The sequence below is a fragment of the Vombatus ursinus genome, unplaced genomic scaffold (assembly GCF_900497805.2).
Source record: "Vombatus ursinus unplaced genomic scaffold, bare-nosed wombat genome assembly UNPS02005236.1, whole genome shotgun sequence".
NCBI classification, from domain to species: domain Eukaryota; kingdom Metazoa; phylum Chordata; class Mammalia; order Diprotodontia; family Vombatidae; genus Vombatus; species Vombatus ursinus.
In genome coordinates this window covers 628,501-649,474 of record NW_020945014.1, presented here as the reverse complement: position 1 = coordinate 649,474, position 20,974 = coordinate 628,501, and the positions used below count along the sequence as shown (strand labels likewise).

The following is a 20,974-nucleotide window of genomic DNA, read 5'->3' as shown; positions in this document are numbered from 1 at the left end:
AGGACATGGGCTAGGAAGGGCGTACTAGCAGAGGACTAGGAGAATGCTTCTGAACTCTCCTAGTGTTAGAAAAAAATTACATAGAAGCACATATTCTCAGAGTTTGAGGAGACCCAGTAGATCATCTATTCCAACTCACACCTGACAAGGAATTCCCTCTGCAACATTCTTAATAAGCAATCCTCCAGACTCTTGTTACAAAAACTTCCAACTGCACTCACTCTCTCTTCCCTTTCAGCTGAGGACTACACCTTATACTTCACTCTCTCTCAAACTGAGGCCATTTTCTGAGACCTTCCTTCTCCCCACCTCCTCATCTCATATCACTCAGACATTCTCCCCTAATATCTCCTTCACTTCAATCTCTGAATGAAGAGGTGGTCCTTCTTCTTGTCAAGACCCTCCTACTTGTATCCTTGATCCCATCTTCTCCAGATCATTCCCCACTCTCTCCTTAATCTTCAACCTCTCCTTTTCTACTAGCTTCTTCCCTACCACCTTCAAACATGCCCAAGTCTCCCCCAAACTTTAAAAAAATACTTGACCCAACTATTCCTTCAAACTTATCATCAAATATTGCTTTTCCCTTCCATAGCAAAACTCCTACAAAAAGTCATCTGTACTTGCTGCCTTTACTTCTTCTCCTCTCCCACATTCCTCAACACTTTGTTATCTGTCTTCTAACCTCATTGTTCAAAGGAAAGTGCCTGTCCAAGGTTACCAATGGTCTCTTAATAGCCAAACCCAATGACCTCTTCTTGGTTCTCATCTTACTTGACCTCTCTGAAGCATTTGACACTGCTGACTATCCCTTCCTCCTGAATAACCTCTTTTCTGGGTTTTCATGACACTGCTCTCTCTTGGTTTTTCTACTTATCTCATCATTTCTTAGTCTCCTTTTCTGGAGTGTCACTGAGGTTCCACTCTCCCCCTCTGCCAGGCTTCAGTGTATGTTGGGGAACATCATAGGCACTCTTTTGGATCCAACTTACCATGTATGACTGAACTGAGTTTGTGCTGATTAGACTGGGAAAGAACATTTATTTTCTCCCCTTTTCTCCTTCCCTTCACCTTGATCAGCTTCATTGATCTTGTAAGGAATATGGTGATGCCTGCAGTGGGGAATTTTGTTCCTTCCCTTTTCTTATAACTGTGATGTCACCAAGAGGAGCCAGTCAAGCTACATTCCAGGGAAAGTTGCTTATTGCTGGTACCTGTCTCCATACTCCCATCCCTGTCCAGCTCAGCCCTACCAAATCACAGAATCTCAGAGTTGGGAAAGACCTCAGGGGCCCTCTAATCCCACTCGTATGTGAATCAGTATACCCTCTTAAATATCCCCAATAAGTGATCATTCTGTTTCTGTTTGAGTCATCTCCTGAGGCAGTCAGTTCATCTTTGAGTCAGTTTGCTCCTACATGGAGCCTAAATATGCCTCTGCAAATGTAATCCTATTTGTAGTTCTGCCATCTGGGACTAAGCAAAAGAAGTTCAGCCGTACCCATGATATCCTTCCAGTACTTGAAGACAGCTATGATATGGTACTTTACTGAAGTTATCACTTCTCAAACTAAAGATTTCTGATTCCTTTCACCGTACTCTGATGCCACAGTCTCCCATCCTCTCAACACCCTGGTTACCCTACTGGGGATGCTCTCCAACTTAGCATCATTCCTAAAACATGGTGCTCATAACCAAACGATATTTAAGATGTGATCTGACCAGGGCAAAGGACAATAAGTCTGTCTCTTATTTTGGATTAGAATCAAGGTCCTCTGACTCTATATCCAGTGTCCTTTCCACACTTTCATCCTACTCCTTTGTCAAAGTTGACATGCATCTATTAATGATTGTACTTTGTGTATGGTCACAGAATCACGGAGTTGGAAAGGCCCTCAGAATCCAGCTAGTCCAGCAGAGCATAAGCATGTGGTCATTTAGCCTTTAAAACCTTAAATGGGGGGGTGGGTGGGGGGGAGAACCAAATACCTTTCAAAGTAACCCATTCCACTTTTTATAGCTCTAACTAGAAGGTTTTCCCTTACATCAAGCCTCACCTGCCTCTGCAATTTCCCACTTATTTTCCCTCATTCAATCCTCTGGCATCAAACAGAGTAATTCTGATCCCTATTTTAGATGATAATTCTTAAGATATGATACGATACTGAGAGGGGTAAGATACCTAGAAGAAAGTTACTATTTCCCTTTTGAATTTTCCCCAGTCTAAACATGTTTTTTTTTTTTAAATCAATCCTTGGATGGCAAGGTCTCATCCTAGTTGGCCTCACAATAGCCCCCCACCTTTACAGTGTCCTTCCTATTATGTGCAAAATGGAACGTAATATTTCAGATTTGGTTAGACCAAAGCAAAAAGCAGTGGGATTATCACCTCCCTCATTCTGGAGACTATTTTCTTAATGCAACTTAAGATCAGTTTGGTTTTTCTTTCTTTTTTTTACTGCTATGTCACAAAACTCAAATTGTGCTTGCAATTCTCTAGAAACTGTCCTCCCTTTCCCCATCTTGAAATATGGCTGTCAGTGTACTACTCTTTTTTTCTGACTTCCCTGTTGGTGGTATGTATGGATCCCTTTATCATTGCATGGGGCAGAAGAATGAGATGCATCCTTCTCAGAGAGTTAAACTCCATCCTTTTTGAGAAGAGCCTCATACTTCTTATTTAACTCTAGATGTACAGTAGGCCTTCCCTTCTCTGTGTCACATTCTTCAAACTTCCTGAGATCTTCCTCAATTTAGTAGTCAAGTGAAGGTTGCTTTGGTGGGGGAAGAGCCTGAATGCATGGAGGTCAATTAGGAGGCTACTGTAATAGTCCAGGTGGAAGATGATGAGAGCTTGTTTTAGGGTAGGAACCAAATAAGTGGAGAGAAAGGGAGAGATGCAAGAGATGTAGAAGTAGAAATAATAAGATGGAAATTAATTAGAAAAGCATAACAATGAGGATGACTGAGGTTGTGAACTGGGTGAGTAGAAATAGGGATGGTGATATCCTCAACAGAAATAAGAAAGGAAAAAGGGATGGTTTTGAGGGAAAAGAAAATGAATTATGTTTTGGACATGTTAGGTTTAAGATACCTACAGAACACCTAGTTGGAAATGTTCATTAGGCGATGGATGTGGAACTGTAGTTCAAGAGAGAGACTAGGGCTGGATATACAGATCTAGGAGTCATGCTCATAGAGGTGACTTTGAACAAGTAGGAATTGATGAGGTCACTGGGAGAGTATAGAGGGAAAAGGTCATGGGTAAGACTGAACTTCTTTTGCTTAGTCCCAGATGGCAGAACTACAAATAGGATTACATTTGCAGAGGCATATTTAGGCTCCATGTAGGAGCAAACTGACTCAAAGATGAACTGACTGCCTCAGGAGATGACTCAAACAGAGACAGAATGATCACTTATTGGGGATATTTAAGAAGGTATACTGATTCACATACGAGTGGGATTAGAGGGCCCCTGAGGTCTTTTCCAACTCTGAGATTCTGTGATTTAGTAGGGCTGAGCTGGACAGGGATGGGAGTATGGAGACAGGTACCAGCAATAAGTAACTTTCCCTGGAATGTAGCTTGGCCAGCTCCTCTTGGTGACATCACAGTTATAAGAAAAGGGAAGGAACAAAATTCCCCACTGCAGGCATCACCACATTCCTTACAAGATCAGTGAAGCTGATCAAGGTGAAGGGAAGGAGAAAAGGGGAGAAAATAAATGTTCTTTCCCAGTCTAATCAACACAAACTCAGTTCAGTCATATATGGCAAGTCTGATCCAAAAGCAGGCCAGAAGTCTTTTTAGAACTTTTAGGGGTCCTTAAGGATCATCTACTCCAATCTATTCTCATTTCACAAATGAGAAAACTGAGGCCAAGAGGTTAAGTGACTTCCCAAAGTCATATAAGTAGTGGCAAAACCAGGACTGGAGTCTGGGTTCCCTAGTTCCCAATCTTTCTAACATACCATGCTGTATGTCTAGAGTAATTCACAAATACTCTTTCCTCAATAAGTTTGCTGCTGTATTAGATGTCCACCCTATTGATTCAGTGGTTCACCCTCAGAGTGAGTTAAGAACAAAATCACAATTCTGATACACACTACATCACATCACACATATCACAAGATATTTTATTGTTAATCATATATCAAACAGTGACAGTTACAGCAGGTTTCCTTTTCTCCCTCACCCCCTTCTCCAGCTGGCCTTACATTTATCACTATGGTTTTAACCTAGTGCAATTAAACCCAAATGTCTTCATTTCTGGAGTTCAGAAACAAGAGCTAAACACCAAAAATTAGGAATATTCCACCCATCTGCAGAATCTTAAACCTTCAGGAACATTACTGTACCGAATGTGTATGCTCCCCACAGGAATGCTAACAATCTCTCTCTCAGATACAGCCTGACTGCAGTTAAATGGTGGCACAAAACTTTGGAATACTTAACCTTATTCCATTTGTGGATGGCTCCCAAATTTCTATCTCCAGTCCTAACCTTCCCAGGCTGGTATATCTCTCATAGTTGCCTGGAGGTCACCTGCACTTGGACTTCTACTTATCAAAGTTCATCATCTCATTCCTCAAACAGACATTAAGTATTAAGTCCTTGTTCCAGGCATCAGCCTCCTTTCAGATCATAAGGAACTGCCAGCACTCACAGTCCCTCTGAGTAGGAACTGTAAAGTCAAGTTATTCTGCCCTGCCCTATTTTCCCAATGGAGAAAGATTTGGTGGGGGTGAATTCTAATTTCTAAAGCTTTCCCTTGGCTGTTGCTCTATAAGGGTAACATAAAAACATTATCAAAGAATTTTTTTTTTCAGACAGCCAATCAACAAACATTAATCAGTAGTTTTATTCGCATGTGATACTGAATTTGGGGCTCCACAGGGCTCACTTGCCCTGCTTGTGAGCTTACAGTTGTTATAGTTGTTCATGGTGTTGGCTCAATGTGAATTCTTAGAGCTACAAGACTCACAAATTAATTCCATTCACGTCTGTGTGGCGTGACTTTTCAGATGTTGGTCAAGATCTGTGCTTTTACTAAGGGATTCCCTTATCCACAAACAAGAAGACATTTGTTTTACTTTTCTAATATATCTGAAGCATCTGATGGTTTAGCTTTATTTAAATTGTGATTGGTTTTGTTAAAAAACAAACAAACAGACTGGCTTCTTTAAGAAGTCAGATTGTAAAGTGCTGATTCAATGTGTCATTCCAAAAAGAATGTCTAGTTTAGAAAACTGGCAAATTAGGGGAAGAGGACAAACCACAGGTTTCTAAAAAGAAACTAATAACCGTAAAAACAAAGAAAAGGAAGAACAGAGAACCAAACTCTGCACAAAATCTCGTCGCTTTGGAAGACACGTGAAATGCATCAGGTCAAGAAAACTTGGGGAATGGTTAAAACAGAGTTGTTCCAAGTAAATATTAAAAAAGTGGTCATTAACACTATAACCTTCTAAGTGAGGATAGAGCAGGGAAAAACTAGAAAAAGGACCTGGAAAGCCTCGTAGCTACCTAAACGAGGCACTGCTTATTGAAGGACTAAAGTATGTTTTAGGCAAACTCTAACACCCAAATCCCTTTACTGTGATGGAAACATCTAATTTACAATGATGAATTTCAATGACAGCAATTGACCTGTATTGAAAGGCATTCCTAGTGCTTCCTGTAGGTTGGATTTCCCAGTGGTATGAATTCTCCACAGTTATAAAATATGAGATAAGTGGTGATAACATAGAAGAAATTGGCTAAAGGCTTTCAAATTTCCATTACATCCAAAGAGTTCCTTGCCAGTATGAATTCTGATGATAAATAAGAGCTGATCTGTGACGGAAAGCTTTCCCACAATCATTACACTTATGAGGTTTCTCTCCAGTATGAATTAGCTGGTGTTGAATAAGGGCTGAGTTCCTACTGAAGGCTTTTCCACACTCATTACATTCATAGGGCTTCTCTCCAGTGTGAATTCTTCTATGTTCAATAAGGGTAGTGCTCTGGGTAAAGGCTTTCCCACATACACTACACCCATAGGGTTTCTCCCCAGTATGAATTCCCTGATGGTAAACAAGTGTTGGCCTGTGACGGAAGGTTTTCCCACAAACATTACATTCATAGGGCTTCTCACCAGTATGTATCCGCTGATGTTGAATGAGAGCTGAGCTTCTAACAAAAGCTTTCCCACATTCGCTACACTCATAGGGCCGCTCTCCAGTGTGAATTCTCTGGTGTCGAATAAGCTCCGAGCTCCACCCAAAGGCTTTCCCACATTCCTTACACTCATAAGGTTTCTCTCCAGTGTGAATTCTCTGGTGCTGAATAAGGGCTGAACTCCAACTAAAGGCTTTCCCACATTCATTACATTCATAGGGCTTTTCCCCACTATGCATTTTCTCATGTTTAATAAGATCAGAACTGCGTTTGAAGCCTTGGCCACACGTATCACATTTGTAAGGTCTCTCTCCTGTAGGAGACCTGTGATATGTCACTACATGGTCACTGTCTTCTCTTGGAGTTTCCTGGTAGGCAACTGTCATTTGTTTTGAACGTCTCTGCTGGTGCAGGAAAGTGCCCTCTCTCTCCCCAACCAGATTTTCCATCTGCCTCTCTAAACGGTCCTCAAGTTCACAGGATTCTTCAAGCAGTAGATCCTGAGGAACCCCACCTAAAAGTATTTCTAATATTTCTCCTTTTGAGTCAACTTCTTCAGAAATTTCCTGTTTTAATATCAACTCCTTGTTCTCAGTCCTGGCTTCACAATCTGAAAATACAAAAACAATACACAGATGTCAGCTGTGCCCTGTTCTGAGGCTGAGGAAACTGCTGAAGCAGGGCTAGCTAGTATCAACAATAGGAAATATCATGTTAATAATAATCTGCGCATCAATGGTTCTCAAAAAAGGCCTGACAGTCTGAGGAGAGGATGGGAAAGGAAGGGAAAGAATGCAATTTGGGGATGCAAGTGGTGGAAGGGAAGTGAGGTGAAAGGGAATGGTCAGCACAGAGCATGCAGAGGGCTCTTCTCCCTTTCTCCTACCTTCTCATTTCTAGCGTTCTTTTTTTGTCTTGATCTCCTCTGCCTACAAACATGCTCAAGTGTCCTCAGCTCTAACAAGGCTTTCCTCTATCTTTTCTATCCATAAAGCTACCAACCCACCCCTCTCCTGCCCTCCACCGCTAAACTTCTTGAAGTTGCCTCAACACAGCGTCTCAATTTCTTTATCATCCGTCTCCCCAAACCCTAGCAATGTGATGTCCATTCCAAACATCTACTGAAACTCCTCTTAACGGTCGCCAGTGATTTGTTCACTGTTAAATTCAATTTGCGGTTCTCCTCCTCCTTGATTTCTCTGAAGTCTCCGATACCGTTAACCATCACCTCTTATCTTCCACTGACCACAGAAACACCGGATGCTCCTGCTTCTCTTTTCTCTCTAACAGATTACTTCTCTGCTTATGTGGTTCTTCGTCTTTTTCCTCACTCCTTAATGTGTATGTTCCTCAAGGTCCTGTCTTCAGTCATCTCTTTCACGGTCTCTTCCTTGGCCATCCTATTCACTCCAACAAAACAAGCACCACCTTTAGGCAGATGACTGCTGTCTCTGTATTCACTCGTCCTCTCTCCAGAGCTCCAGCCATAGAAGTCCATCTCCATCTGGCAACTCAAAGTCAGTACTGCCCAAACTATGCTTATTCTATAGTTTTTCCTAAGCCTGAAACCTATTATAACATCATTATTTCTGTCTGCAGCACCACCATCCTCCTTCTCCCACATTCAAAAACTTTGGGCTTTTTTTTTAAATGTTTCTCCCTCCCTCACCTGTTAGATCTAGCCAGTTGCCCCAAGTTAGACATTTTACCTCCACAATCTCTCTTGCAACCACACCCTCTCTTCTCTAGTCCCATTACCACAACTCAAATTACTGTCTATCTAAGGTATTACAATAGCCTGTGAACAGGTTTTCCTGCTTCTACTCTCTTCTCTCTTCCAATCCATACATACATATAATTTACTCATAATCTTTCATATGCAGAAAAATGGTCACATCATTTCTCTGCTCAAAATTCTTCACTGGCTCTATACTGCTTAAGTTCAGACTCTTTCCCCTAATATTAAAGGCTATTTACATTGTTAATTATCCAGTCTTTCCAGATTTATCTTATAGTACTTCTCTCTATATAATCTATGTACCTCCCAACCCAGATTATACTTTGCTTCTAGAATAGACCCCGAATTCTCCCACCTTGATGTTTTTGTTCATGTTATTCCCTATGTCCAGAATAGCCTCACTTACCTTTCTTATTTGTTGAATGAATGCTATCTGCTTGTAAAGTGTAACTGATATACCACCTCCTATATGACACTTTTACTGATCTCCCCAATCAGTATTAGAACAAAAAGCAGCAGATTTTCCAACTCTCTAATGCATATATCATGTGAGCTCCTTCAAGAAAGGGATCATAGGAATGCACCACTCTGCCTAGATTACTTTTTTTGACTATATTTTAAGTCAAGAATATTATTTGAAAGAACTCTACATTTTTTTTTAAAGATTAAAAAAAATAGCCCTGTGTGGAAGAGGAAGTGTTATACAGTGCAAATAGCCCTGGATTTGGGGGTCAGAGGACCTGAATTTGAATCCCAACTCCCTAACCTGGCTGACTTAACAGCTTGAAGACGCAGATTCATAACCTATAACATGGAGTCTCATAAGTATGCACTCGAAAGCATATGGGATAGTTACGAGGAAAGTGTTTCATAAACCTTAAGATGCTGTAGATAGGTGACTGACCATTCCTCCCCCAGCTCACGACTTCTATGTCAGAAGGAGGCTGCAAATGGGACCTGAGGGGAAGGACAGGATGATAAAAGCTGTTGGGATCTCGGGCAGCATGGCAACAGAGACGAGGGAGGCAGCCCCCGTGGTATCTTCTGTCCTGGTCCCAGCACAACTGCAGGCTCAGCCTCCAGAAGACACAGGCATGGTGAGAGGTCTTGAGTTCCTGCCACATAATTGCCTGAAGACACTGGAAATGTTCAGTCCGGAGAAGACAGGACTTAATAGGGGGACATGGAAAAGGAATACCAATTGTTTTGTTCACCAAGGGCAGAATAAGGAACAATGAGTAGGGGTTGCAGAGAGGTAGTTTTAGGCTTAATAAAAGAAAAACTTCCAAATAATTACAGCTTCCTAAAAATGGGAGGATGATTTGGTAGGCAATGGATTCTCCTTCGCTGGAGGTCTTCAGGCAAAACACAAAGTGAATAACATTCCCTCTACTATGAGCTCCCCCTTCTTCATTTCCAAACTTCACCAGAAGCCCCGAGCCCTGAATCCTTCTCACACAACTAATTATGAAACCCTGGCCAAGTCATTTCACTTCCCTTGGCTTCAGTTTTGTCGTTTGTAAAATGGGGATAATCACTACTACAGAACTGACCTTGTCACATGGCTGTGAGGATCAAATGAAATAATGTACAGAAAGCATTCTGCCAACCTAAAGTGCCAAATAAGTGCCACTTACTATTATCAATCAGACCCACGTCGGCCAATGAGGTTGCCCTGGATAGCTGTCCAAACCTCAAACATGGGAGCTCATGACCCAAGGAACTTGGCTGTTCCTTCACCTTGACTCCAGTCTGACTGACTAGGCCAGAAACTTCACTCACCCCCTTGGAATTTTCTTTCTTCAGTTCCCCATGGATCCAGGCCCCACGGTTCTTCCCCTCGCTCCAACATGCAGATCTAGTCAGGTTTGGAGATGGGGAGCCCTGGTCACGGGAAGGAAATGGGAAGGGGTGGTGTACATGGAGAACTCAGCTTCCCCTTGTTGTAATCCCCAGCCATCCCCCACTCCCCACCCCCCACCCCAGTCTGTAAGGAAAGATGGACAGAGTAAGGAAGTCTTGAAAAAGATAACCAGTCAGGCCAAGGAGGTTTCTACAAGTGAAACTTGAGAGTTTTGACAATTTCTATTTTTATATATATATATATATATATATTTTTTTCTAGGATTGGGAGAAGCATTGATTAGATAATGGAGAGGCAGCACAGTAGAAAGACTGTTGGATTTAGAATTTAAGCACTTGTGTTCGAATACCAAATCTGTCATTTATTACTGGGGTTCAAGAAACCATCAAGCTTCTACAAACTGAAGGGTCTCTAAGGACCCTTACCACTCTAAATCTGCTAAGATTCTATGATTCTAGAGTGCCAAGAGATCTGAACACCCAGCATCAAGTCCTGGATTTGCCATGTCTACGTGCCGTTGACCACAACTAGAATCTCCCTCTAGGATTCTATTTTTGTGTATGGTAGAGTGGAACAAACATTGGGCTTGGAGTTGGTAGGCCTGGGTTTGAATCCTAGATAGGATGCCTCCTAGCTACAAGACCTGGGACAAGTTACTTTACCTTGAGTTTCAAATTCCTTACATGTAAATGAGGATAATAATTGTACTCCACTTATCTCACAGGGCTGCTGTAGGAAAAAAATGTTTTCTACACCTTAAAGCACTATAGAAATGGGAGATTGTTATTATTATTATTATTTTAAAATGTTTAATTCTGATTTTTCCCCTTTTAATACCACATACTTAGTAACAACAGGGGTGAACACATTCTTAGGCCTCAGGGATATGCTCTTTAAAAAGAGCAGGGAACACCCTTGGTTTGTATGACACAGTAGAAAGAGCTTTGGACATGAAGGCAGGAAAGCAGTATTCCATATCTATTGGGCTTTACCTCATAAGAGCCTCACAATAACCTGGTGCAACTGAAAGTGTAAGAACTTTTATTCCTGTTTTACAGATGAAGAAATTAAGGATCATAGTGGTTAAATGACTTGTTCCAGATCATATAACTAGTGAACAGCAGGGCCAGAATTCAAACCCAAGTCTTCAGTCCCAAGTCCAATACTCTACCTGCCATGCTACCTCTAGGGCAGGGCTTTCTTCACCTTTTATGGGTCATGGACCCCTTGGGCACTGTGGTGAAGCCTATGGACTTCTTCTCAAAATTATGTTTTTAAATTCATAAAATAAAGTACATAGGATTACAAAGGAGAATGACTCTTTTGAAATGCAGTTATCAAAGTATTTTAAATAACAAAGCCACAGACCCCAGGTTAACCCCCACTCAACAGCTTCAAATATTAAGGAACTAATCATTCCCCTCAACAGAGACCTGCCCCTTAGAAACACACACATGTCTGGGATAAAAGAAGGTTAGCAATTTCCACCCTTGACAAAACTCAATGGCGGCTTCTGGAGTTTCCACATCTATTATCATGGGTAGGCCACCATGAGCAGAATCTGAGTCAGTGGGGCAGGGAGTTGGGAGAATCCTTACCCAACAAGACCATGTTCCCAAAATTCTCCAGCATCACATCCCTGTACAGGCTCCTCTGGGCAGGGTTCAGATACCCCCACTCCTCCTGATTGAAAGTTACTGCCACATCTTCAAAGTTCAGCAACCCCTGAAACAACACGTTCCTGCTAGGACAATGCCATATAAGGCAAGAGTGGGAGAGAAAGGAAAGGATTCATAGGCGTTCATAGGATCATATGACTTTGAGCTAGAAAGGACCTTAGAATTCATCTCACCCAACATCCCCATTTTACAAAAGAGGAAATTCTGACCCAGGGGAGTTGAAATAACCTGTCTATGATCATATACCCTAATAATGTGGCAGAGCTGAGATTTGAACCCAGGTAATTTGACTCCACATCTAGTGCTTTTTCCCCCTGCACCACGGTGGTAGCATCAGAAAGAAAGAATAGAGAAGGAATCTGATGGTGCAAAAGGTTCTCCATGTATTTGTCTATGTGGTGGGAAGACCTGCATAGATGACATGAGATTGAAACCCATTTTGACCTCTTCCCAGTTTACTAATAACCAAGAGAAAACAAACACCCCAAGCAAGCACCGAGGAGCCCGGTAAAAAGATCCCAGCACTTCCCTTTCCTCAAATCCTCCAGAGCTCCAGAAAACACTGGTAATTAAGTCTCCTAAGTTTGGAAATGTCATCCATTGAGTTATCTTAGGCAACCCCTCTCTCCTCCTCAGCTTTACTACCTATCAAGTGCGGATAGGAGGATATTCTTTATGAAGGAACAAATGAATTAATGTGTTTAAAAATAACAATGGATTATTATGTAGAATCCAGCTATACACAATTCTCTGGGGGCAACAGCCAAAATCTGAAATTCATAGTTAATAATACAGTGGAAAAACCATGACTACTTTGAGTTTCCTGTTGAGCTAAAGAGGCAACATGCTATAATGGAAAGAGCACCAGGCTTAGAGTCAGGAACTAGACATGTAATTTTGGGCAAGTCATTTAACCTGGGCCTCAGTCCTATAATGGCAATAAGGGTACTTCACAGGTCCTTGTAGCTATACTAAATACCCACTCCTAGGTTCTCAGAGGATATTCCAGCAGAGTTTAAATTATGACAACTTATACCAAGCTGGTAAGGGGTCAGGAACAGGCCTGGAGACAGACTGTATGTCTGCCATATAATGACCAATTTAGCTAAATCTGGAAAAGCTCTTCATGCAAATGCTAGCCACCAGAGTCTCAACCTTTTCTGCAGCAGCAATCCATGGAAATCAACTACCAAGGAGCAATGTTCTAGGTTGGGAGGAAGTCATTCACAAGACAAAACCATTAATCTTAAAAAAAGTTATAGGAGAATCATGGGGGAATGCACACATGCACATGTGTACATATGTGTGTATATATAACACATAATATATATTCCCCATGAATCTCCTGTACCTTTTATGTATAAATTTATACATAAATATATGCATATATATTTATATAAAATGTGTATATATTTACATATAATATAAAACATATACAATTACATATAATTATTGTATATATTTCAGATATTCTATATATATATTATGTATATATACATATACATGTATGTGTGTGTGTGTGTTTTGTGACTAGAAAGTACAATATAAATGTGTTGAATGGATTTAAGTTTGACCTGGTACAACTCTTAAGCCAGATGATCTCAGTTTATCCCCAATATATTAGTTTCATTTTGTTTTGTTTTTTTGGGTGAGGTAATTGGGGTTAAGTGACTTGCCCGGAGCCACACAGCTAGTTGAGTTATCCCTAATATACTGAATCTGTGCTTAATCTACTTCCTACTGCTAGGTTATTAAAACATGTCAGATATCAGATTCTGAAGTCAGGCAATAAGGTTTTTACCCACCACCCACTCCCCATCTATAACTATACAAAGGGAGACTAGGGGAAGATATCAGAATGTAGAGTCATGGTGCAAGGAGGGAAGTCACCGAGACACCAAGAAGTTATCCATATGAAGTTCCTCTTACATTCATAAATTTTAATATTAGAAGGGGCCTTTTATATTCTAAGGCCTTATGGGATCCTCTAATCTAACCTTATTTCACACAGAAAGAAACTGAATGGAGGGATGTGTGCTAATATCACAGGATACACAGGATACACAGGATTATCACAGCCCAGAGCTGGAACTCTGGATATCAAGACAGTCCCAGTCTCATCAGCACGAGGAGGAGGAAGAGGACGAACAGTAGTAGCAACAGCAGCAGATACTAAATAGTAGTATCTGCTAGCATGTTTATAAATATGCTTTAAGGTTAGCAAAGAACTTTAAAAATATCTCATTTTATCTTCACAATCACCCCACAAGTTAAGGTTTATTATAAACATTTTTTTAATGAGGAAACTAAGGCATACAGAGGTTATGACTTGCCCAGGGTCACACAGCTAGTTAAGTATGTGAGGCCACATTTGAACTCAGGTCTTTCTGACTCCAATCCCATCACTCATTACATAAAGTACTTAGAGCTTGAGCCCTGAGATTTGTTGAGCAGAGAAGCTCAAAGCTGAAGGAGCTGGGGCCACACTCAGGAAACAGCTGTAACATCTCGGGAAGGACAGCTCACCTGGGGCCTGGCTGTGGGGAAGATTGTAGTAGCTGCCATCACCTGGTCTCTTGGACTTCCCTCTAGGAAAAGGGTAGGCCCAAGATGAGCAGAAGCTGAGAGAGGAGAAAGTTACCATGAGTAAAATCAGTCTTAATAGTTTGAGATTCCTCCAATAACTCATGCTAACATTTCCATTCCCTTCAGAGGATTTGGAGACACCAAGAACAACAACTCTCCTTCTCCTCCTTTCCCGCCCCCTATATCCTCTCATGTCTTAAAGTTCTGAAGGGGGGGCAGTTATAAAAAAAAATACTAGCCCCCATCTCAGTTCTCAAATGAAGTGTGTGTGTGTCTGTGTGTGTGTGCAGAAACATCAATAAATGCTAAACTGCTAGGCTCTGCAAATTTCTCAAGACAGAGGAGACATGAGTTTGTGTAAGAAATATCTGGGGGTGCAGGGAAAAGTCTGGCTGAGGTCACATGAGTTCTCAGAGGCAAGTCAGAAATTTAAGACCTTGGTTAGCTAGTTAATTGCTCCCGCAGGAATATGTCATATTCTAATTTACAAGTTTGTACTGTTAAATCCTTGCACATAACCCACCTAATTCCATCCCAACCTCTCTCCCAATATGAGACAAAAATTTTGCTAATTGAGCACTGATTATTGTATCTATTATCTATTTACCCTACTCAGCAAGTATCTTTTCCAATAATATCCAGCCTATTGGCTGGTGCCTGACATAGCAACAGGTTAGCGTGGAAAGGACTGGCAAATGATCCCCCTTTGTCCTATGTGTGAGAGGCAATTTTTGGTCACTGGCTGCCACCTCATGTTTCTGTTCCTCTCTTCTTTCCCTTAGAGGCCTAGGTCTTCTCATAGGCTGGTATCATCAGCCCAGTTTGTGAAAGCCTGCACTGGGGGCTATCCACCAGCCAAAGTAGGACAAAATTGAGCTCCAAAGTTCCAGGAGAACCAGGAACCAAGTGACCTGGTATAGTAACGATGAGTAAAATTTCATGTCCCGAAAAATGGAGGCAACTAGTTTCTGAAATTTGGGGGCTTTCTAATATCCATATAATACACCCTCATTTCCTAATGTCTGCTTTTCACTCCTGCTTCCAAGGCCTAACCTAGCCACATGGATACTGATGCTGGAAATGCCGAACAAACACGAACAGCACTTACTAGGAAGCAATGATGGAAAACCAACTACACTGAATCAAAAAACAAAAATCATAATCAAATTAAAATGACAAATCTCTTCCATTCAACAAACATTCATTCAAAAAGCATTTATTAAGGATCTACTGCACTTGGCACTGGGGCAGCTATGTTTACATGAAATAATTCCTGCCCTCATGGAGCTCACAGTCTAATAAGAGAATAAAATACAGAGATAACTATTCTTTATATCAGTTGGAGAGATGAGATCATCCACACCCAAGCAGCTGGCTCCAGACAAGCACTATAATTTCATGTATTCTCCACACTACTCTCTGAGCCTCTGAGAATTAAAGGACAATGTCCATCAGAGTCCACTGGCGACTATCCGAGTATAACCCACACATCACCAAAGTCCAATCCTCTTTGGGCTATTGGTCAACACTCACGGTTCCAGCGCTAGGAATGGGAATGACTCCTTCCAATTATAGCAAGACTGACCCAATTTTGTGCTCCTAGTGGTTCATGGAAACCCCAGTTCTTTTCAAATAGTCAGGCTCAGCCATCAAGCTGTCCCAAGAATTCATTTTAATCACCACTGTAAGGATACTAATTAGTTTAAAATTTTCAGAAAGTCTTGAAATGGATAATACCCGTACACAGAGAATATGAGGAAAATACAATGTTTTCTGAAATACACAGTTGTGAGAAGCTAGGTATAGACTGAATTTTTATAAATCCAAGTCCTATTTTGAAACTGTTCAAGGGGCTTGTTATACAAAGGAACATCATGGTGGGAAAGTTATTTTGCCAAGCAAGGAATAGTGTAGTAATGCAAGCAACTGTCCCTTATTGTATCCATTTCTGAGTTTAGATTTCTGTATAACACATTTGCTTAATGTCAGATATACCTGCCTTTAAGACAAACCTAGGAAGACTGTAAAGGAGAGGGGACTATTGGGTAGGTCACCCAATTCCCCTGACACAGTGAACCTGTAATTGTGGATTCTACTGTGCCTAAGGAACACCTTATCTGCCCTACATGTGTGGAACCACAGCAAAAAATCTATCAGGATTCAGTAACTGCTATTTAGCACAGTCCCAGGTGTGACAAGGCACTTCCAAGCAAATAGGGAAGAACCCAAAACGCACTGTCAGGACCATAGCTAACACCGACTTTGTGACTCAGTGCCCACATGTGCACAAAGTCTACAACTTCAGGCAGCTAGTACATACAGCCCAATGTGTGTGTACCCAAAGGGACATACAATATGGGGGACACAAAGACATATAGGTTATGCTTTGCCAGTAAGAAGTCTCATCTGGTTTATTTTCTATTTCCCCTGTCCTCAGTGGACAGTTTAAGGAACACCAGCCCAGAGGTCCAGACTCTGATTTTTTAAGATATCTACAACTAGCCTTAGAATAGGAGAGGCTAGTGCCCTTCTCCAGGTTACTGGAGGCAGCTGCTGCTTTACTATCACAGCTCAGCTGCCCTGTCTCCTTAGCTGCGATAGAAGTAACTGTAACTAATATCTACTCTAAAACAACAGTGTAAAAGGTAAGTTATTTACTGGTGTACAAAAAGACATACGTAAGTACTAGAATCGACTCACACCAACTGCTTCAAAAATCAAAACGATACTAGACTAAAAAGCTACAGAGCCGACACAAAGAAGGTACTCAATAGTTACTGCACTGAACTACTAGGCTGATAACACTGGTGATTCCTTTTATGAGGACCCTATTCTTACACTCAACTCATACTAACTTGGTTGTTCAGATCTTCTCATTTAATGATCTCATTGTATTCACTCTGTTCTGTGAGTCTTCCATTGGCCTTTGACCAAAAACAAGATCTTGCCTCCAGTACTGGAGGGAGTAGAGAATTTTTTTTTTTAATACAGCAGAGCTAGTCAAATTTGGCCAGAAAAGCCATCAACTATGTCCTCAGAGAACAGCTGCTGAGGAGGGCAGTACTGAAGGGGCACAAGTCTACTGGTAGAGAGCAAATGAAGCCACAGTGTGCCTTATATACTTGAGAGTTGTGATGAAAAAATGAAGGGATTTGGGCTAGATTAAGCTATAATAACTTCTGCAATCTAATGGGCCAGTGGGGAGGGAGAGGAAGATGACAGGGATGGAAATAAGGACTCTCAAGAAATGATAAGGCTTGGGGAGAGGGACTGGCTTCCCAGAATAGGATAGAGAACTCATCCTTCAAGTTAGGAAAAATACCTCTTATAGCTTCACTTATATAGTACTTTAAAATTTAAAAAGCATTTATTTCATAACAACCTTTTAATAGAAGTAATGAAATATATTTTTTCCACTTTACAGATGACAAAATTGAGGAAAAGTTAAAGAGACTTACCCAGAGTCACACAGTAAGTATTGATGCTGAGACCTGAACTCAGGTCTTCTGAATACAAGATCAGTGTTTTCTGCCAACCCAAACTGTCTCTCAAGGAAAAGTTGTATAAATCAGTCAAACGTATATCGAGACCCTACTATGCATAAGACCCTGAGGCAGGCACTGAAGAGGATACAATGAGCACAATTCATGACCTCAAGGAGCTTACAATCTAGTTGAGAAAAAAAAAGATTAATTCACAATACAAGGTAAGATACAATGTCAGATATGTGGTATGGACAATAACTGCTACAAGAGTTCAGAGGAGAGACCAATCACTATGGAGTGAAGTGGTCAAGGAAGGCTTCCCTTAGGATGTAAGATCTGAACAAGGCTTTGAAGGATGGAGAGGATTTGAACAAAAGGATAAAGGTATGGTGGCTAAAATGGGCATGGCAGCTAAAATGGGCATGGCATGCATAAGGGTGTAGTAATAAAAGTCTGGATGAGATAGAATGTACACGTAGGGAAACAACAGAATAAGATGCTGGAAAGGTCAATTGGGGCCATTTTGTAGGCCTTTACTTTTTCAGCATCATCTACTTCAATTCAAATAAACATTTAAGTGCTTATAATGTTCAAGGGACTGTACTTGCCATCAGGGACACACAATACGTCAAAGATTGACATGACACCAATACTGCTCAAGGTGCTCATAATCCCATAAGGTAAGGAAAATATTTATAAATAAGAAAAAAGTAAAGTGAGTAAGCATAAAGGAGACACACAAGTAAACTGAAATGACAAATTTCAGAAGTACAATCCTTTCTTGGGTAGATATTAGGGAAGGTCCATGAAAGAGGTGGCACCTGAGTTAGGCCTTGGAGGAAAGCAGGGATTTCAAGAGATGGAGGAGGGTAGGTGAGAAAGGTACAGAAAGGGGATATTGAATATGTCCAGGACACTTCCAATGAAAAAGACAGGATAACAGGAAAGCCTAGGGTCCTATTAAAGGAAGTTTTGATGAAAACAGAGAAGGGTCAATCTGAGGAGGGTCAAACAAGGAAATGGGCAGATGATATATAAAACCTCACTGGTTCTCCAAGCTTGAGGACTTGTAGCAGGTTCCCTCTGCTCTGGCCAGATTCCTCTGGTCCTCACCCTTTCACAGGCTGAGTGGGAGAGAAGTAGAATCAGAAGACCGGGATTTCAGTCCTGGCCCTTCCATTTACTATCTCAGTTCTTGAATGTGAGTCACCTGACTTCTCTGAGCCTCAGTTTCAACTGAAAAATGAGGATAAAAGCTGCACATTTTTTGGAATGCAAATGAGGATAAAACCTGCACATTTTTTTGGAAGGCAAGAAGAAAAACGTCAGGAGGCCAGAAGCTAAAGGGCACTTGCAGTTGCATGGCCACAAGAATACATCTTGTAGTTTCTGGGCCTTAGTTTCCTTGTCAGTAAGTCGAGGTTATACTTGGCTGGTTTTCAGGTCCCTCCTATAGTTTTCAATCTATCATCACAGATCCTATAAAAGCTGGAAAGAACAGCTGATACAACAGATCCTAAGTGTTCCAACAGCCCAGCCCAAACCAGATGAAAATGCAATTGTGAAATTTTTAACAAAATAAATGAAAATATAATGGAACACAGATGTTAATATGTGGTTTTTCTAAGTAAAAAGTAAAGTTCTGCACTTATATTCAAAAAACCAGTGGCACAAGTACAAGATGCAGAAGATATGGGACAGTTCATATGACAATGACCTAGAATGGGGAAGGGAGGAGGGAAGGAAGGAAGCCTGGTTAATAAGCTACAGGGTGAATGGGTTGTTGTTGTTCAGGCATTTTTCAGTCATGTTGACATTTCATGATCCCATTTGGGGTTTTCTTGATAAAGATACTGGAATGGTTTGCCATCTTCTTCTCTAGCTCATTTTACAGATGAGGAAACTGAGGCAAACAGAGTTAAGTGACTTGACTGGGGTCACACAGCTAGTAAGTCTTTGAGGCCAGATCTGAACTCAAGATGAGTCTTTCTGACCCTAGGCTTGGCACTCTATCCACCACACCATCTAGCTGCGCCTGAGTTAACAGGAGTCAGCACCAAAAGAACTTGTTTGATTTTAGACTACATTCATTAGGCTCAACAAGGTCCAAAGGTAGAAGGGTGACAGTCCTATTGTACTATGCCTCAGTTAGATTATGTTTAGAACACAAGAATACAAAGAAAAACAGCAGCAAGTTGATTCTGTATAGCCCCAGAAGACAGAACTAGGGCACAGGACCAATGGAAGGCTATAAGGAAGCAGATTTTGGCCCAACATAAGCAACTTTCAATAATCAGAGCTAACCTAAAAAGGAATAATAGATTGCCTCCTGAAGTGGACTCCCTTCCTATCACACAGGGCAGTAAGAGGAATTCATGCTCAGTGGGGGTTGAGGTAACTTTTAAAAGCCCTGTCACTCGAGATTTTATTACTGGCTTCAAGAATCAATAACTTCACTGGTATGGGGGCTACCTCCATCAAAGCTGGTGGAAATTCTATTTCAGAGTTGATACGGCCTTAAAAATAATTTTTTAAGGCATCACCAGGTAGCCAGTCTTCTATCAAATGATATATTCGTAAAGCACATAGTAGATGCTTAATAAATGCTTGTTCCCTTTCTAGTGATGAGCCTCTCTGTTCTGAGAACTTTTATTATTTATGAAAAATATATTTTTCAAAAAATAATCTGGATAAGGGGAATAGGAAACTATGATAGGTTACACGAAGACTAAGAATTAAGTAGTCCAAATAGTATTTAACAAAGATCCTACAAGTTCCTCCAAAAGTATTAAGAGGTTGGTAAAATACACTGGAATAAAAAAGTCAGTAATGAATCCATTAGATCACTTTATGATCATAGTGAAAAAGTTTAAATTGGGGATTAAACAGGAGGCCTGGCATGAATTCTCTGCTATAGGACCCAAGGTTTTCCTATTCACCTCTCTACTGAAACTGATTAGCAGTACTAGATCTGGATATAGATGTTCTAAGACTTAAACGGCTTCTACCTAGATGTTTTGAAGGAACCAAACCACAACAAGATAAAATTCAGAAAGGACAAATGATAAGATCTACCTTTGGGTTCCAAATCAACTGTATGTGTGAGGATAAGGGAGCATCTGGCTAGACAGAAGCATGAAGAAAGAAAGAAAAAAAAAACCTCAGGGTTCTGGTATCCTAGAACCACCATATGAGTCAAGAGACTACAGTATCAAAAACAGTGTCCACAAAGGACTTGGTTCTACAAAAGTGTGGCCCACAGGACAAACCATGAGGCTGTATGCCAAAGAGAACCAAACAGTATAGTACCAATACCTGCTGCGCCAGATAAGTGGGAGGCTGCAAGTGGGAGTTCCATCTACAACAGGGTCCTGGAAAGAATTCCCAACAACAAACTACTGAAACGTTTTTCTAGATCAAAAAAAATCTGCAAGACTATAATGAAGAGCTGGGTCACAGTAG

The 20,974-nt window shown here is 41.0% G+C and overlaps 1 protein-coding gene across 6 annotated transcripts in view; it reads right to left on the bottom strand.

Annotated features, from left to right (window-relative positions):
• Positions 1 to 4,121: 4,121 nt before the first annotated feature.
• The window catches only part of LOC114030114 (zinc finger protein 3-like), a 31,500-nt gene continuing 14,647 nt past the window's right edge, over positions 4,122 to 20,974 (bottom strand). For 3 of the 6 annotated variants that reach the window (XM_027844851.1, XM_027844843.1, XM_027844825.1), the window contains exons 2-5: positions 13,968 to 14,062; positions 11,361 to 11,503; positions 9,681 to 9,782; positions 4,122 to 6,770 (exon numbers count right to left, since the gene is read on the bottom strand). In XM_027844851.1, the coding sequence (XP_027700652.1) occupies positions 5,782 to 6,770; positions 9,681 to 9,750 (1,059 nt within the window). In that variant the 5' untranslated portion in view covers positions 9,751 to 9,782; positions 11,361 to 11,503; positions 13,968 to 14,062 and the 3' untranslated portion in view covers positions 4,122 to 5,781. The remainder of the gene's footprint in view (positions 6,771 to 9,680; positions 9,783 to 11,360; positions 11,504 to 13,967; positions 14,063 to 20,974) is intronic. The other 3 variants (XM_027844834.1, XM_027844870.1, XM_027844860.1) reach the window with 3 other exon arrangements.